General features: G+C 50.7%; 1 protein-coding gene across 1 annotated transcript; it reads left to right on the forward strand.

The window, feature by feature from the left end:
• The first annotated feature begins 1,296 nt into the window (after positions 1–1,296).
• Positions 1,297–2,248, forward strand: LOC148048019 (uncharacterized). Its single transcript, XM_087708219.1, has 2 exons — positions 1,297–2,135; positions 2,230–2,248. The coding sequence occupies exons 1-2, from the start codon at positions 1,297–1,299 to the stop codon at positions 2,246–2,248; spliced, it is 858 nt and encodes a 285-aa protein (XP_087564345.1).
• Positions 2,249–2,495: the final 247 nt, after the last annotated feature.

Here is a 2,495-nt window from a genome sequence, read left to right on the forward strand (position 1 = left end):
AATGTTTCAAATTGGCCATCCTACTGATCAGCAAAGTGATCTTTCAGCAGCTGTTGCCATTTGGCATAACACCTTCCCACTTACAATAAGTGTACAATAAGGGCAGGGGTGTCAAACTCACATCATCATGGCATCATCACGTGACTGTAGCACAACTCCCCCCCCCTTTGCTAAACTGGGGGTAGTTGTGGCCAGCGCATGATGCATCCAGCCCACTGGCCACACGTTGGACATCCCTGATCTAGGGAGATTTGAAATGAGCCAAGGCTATTTGACAGTGGATGTTGTTGTCCACCATTAACCATGGCAAAATTGGATAGTTCCTTTATTTACTTATTTGTCACCTGTATAACCTGTCTCTTCTCTGGGACTCAAGCCAGCATACCTGCCGATCATTTTTTTCTCTCAACAAGAACCTTGTGTGCCAGTTGTGAGCTAAGAGAAAGCAACTCCTATAGAACAAAGACAGTCAGGGAACTGCTGGGCTGAGAATTGACTTGCTTCAAGGTTTCCTCAGACCAACTTCTTAACTACTACAACACATGGTTTCCAGTTAGTAATAAGTAAGCTTGCACTTTTCCCTGCATTAACTGAGGTTAAGGGTGTTCATAGGATAGGGATAAAAGAAAGTAAAGATGGTGACTGCAATGCTGTGGTCAAAGCTCTCTCTCCTTTCTACGTGTGTTGCATGTGTGATGGCACATAAAATGGGTCATGCTTTATGGTCATCATTTTGACTTTTTTAAACCATACTTTATGGATACTTCTAAATAAGGCCACTATATGGCCTTAATTAGAAGAGCCGAGCCGAGGTGGCGCAGTGGTTAGGGTGCAGTACTGCAGGCCACTTCAGCTGACTGTTATCTGCAGTTCAGCGGTTCTAATCTCACCGGCTCAAGGTTGACTCAGCCTTCCATCCTTCTGAGGTGGGTGATGTTATGTTCTGCGCAGCCGCCAAAACAAGGAGTTTAAGCGGGAAGCGATTCGACATCTGATTGGCTGATCGTTTGACAGCTCCTGTATAAATAGGGAGCTGTCCAACGAGCAGCGGCGGCATTCCTGTTCTAAGCCGGTTCTGAACTGTTAGCTTGTTCTTTTGAGGGAATAAACTTGTTAGCCTTTATTCCTGTCTCCGCCTCAGTCATTCCTGGCTACCCACAGGTCCTTGGTACACACCACTGGCGACGAAGGTGGGATCGCCAAACTGAGGTGCGAGAAGCTGAAGTCACTTACTGCTGAAGTCACTAGAACCGCGCTTAGCTTTATTGCGACGAGACGTCGCTGGCTCTGACAGGAATGGCCACGTTAAACTTCGCGCCATTCAGCTATGGCTCTGAGACATGGGAGTCTTATACGGCTCGGTTCGAGTGTTTTTTGGTCGCTCACGACCTAACCGAGTTGACAGATGAGCGGAAATGCGCATTTTTCCTGTCCGTCTGTGGCAAAGACGTTTTTCATACTGCCAGGGCTCTTGCCGCCCCAGAGCCTATTAAGGCCGTCCCATGGCCCGTGCTGCTGGCGAAGTTGACAAGCCATTATGCCCCGTCGCCGTCCAAGATAGCCCGCAGGCACGCCTTCCATCAGCGGAGCCAGGCTGAGGGGGAGTCCGTCAGCACCTACGTTGCTGCACTACGTTCAGCCGCCCTGCACTGTGAGTTCCGAGACCTAGATGAAGCTCTCCTCGACCGCCTAGTGTGTGGCCTCCGAGACCTCAAGCTTCAAAAGCGGTTACTGACTAGAACAGATCTTTCGTTTCAAACCGCCCTTGATGAAGTTCGGGCATCCGAGATGGCTGAGGCTTCCCTAGCGACCATCGCAAAGGCCCGGTCTCCCACTTCCACGCAGGCTGCCAACGCTTTTAACACTGTGGCAGGTGCACCAGGCTCAGAAAGTGAAGATTCGGATGCTGAAACTCAGGACGAGGACATTAACCGCCTTGAGGAGGCGAACAGAAAGAGCTGGCATCGGCGGAAGGGCAACTCTAAATCTGCATGTAGTGGTTGTGGAGGCAATCACGAAAGAGCTGAGTGCAGATTTAGACAAGCCCTCTGCCAGAGGTGTGGACGTAAGGGCCACATCGCTCGGGTGTGTCGGGCAGCGCAGCCCATGTCCTCTCCAGAGTCCCACACCGAGGGGTCTCGGCCATATCGAACCAAGAAAGCTAGGACGGACTGCCATGCAATCCTCCGCAACTCTAACCACGACCTCTCTTGCCATCTTCTGCAAAAGAAGATCCAACTGGCTGTGACGATAGAAGGGAAGCCCTGTGAGATGGAGCTCGACACCGGTTCCGCAACGTCTATTGTGTCCTGGAGCACAATCAAACGTCTCTTGCCTCAGCTGTCTAAACGCCAATTACAAGACTGTCAGTTAACATTAAGAGACTATCAGGGTAACCTGATTCCAGTAATCGGCACCCGGAAAGTCAGAGTGCAGTTCAAGGGGTTTGACGGCCGGCTACCCCTCATCATAGTCGAGGGAAGACTGCCCAGCCT

This window comes from Thamnophis sirtalis, unplaced genomic scaffold, assembly GCF_051295495.1.
Source record: "Thamnophis sirtalis isolate CommonGarterSnake01/CBP01778 unplaced genomic scaffold, rThaSir2_p1.2 scaffold_3, whole genome shotgun sequence".
Lineage (NCBI taxonomy): Eukaryota > Metazoa > Chordata > Lepidosauria > Squamata > Natricidae > Thamnophis > Thamnophis sirtalis.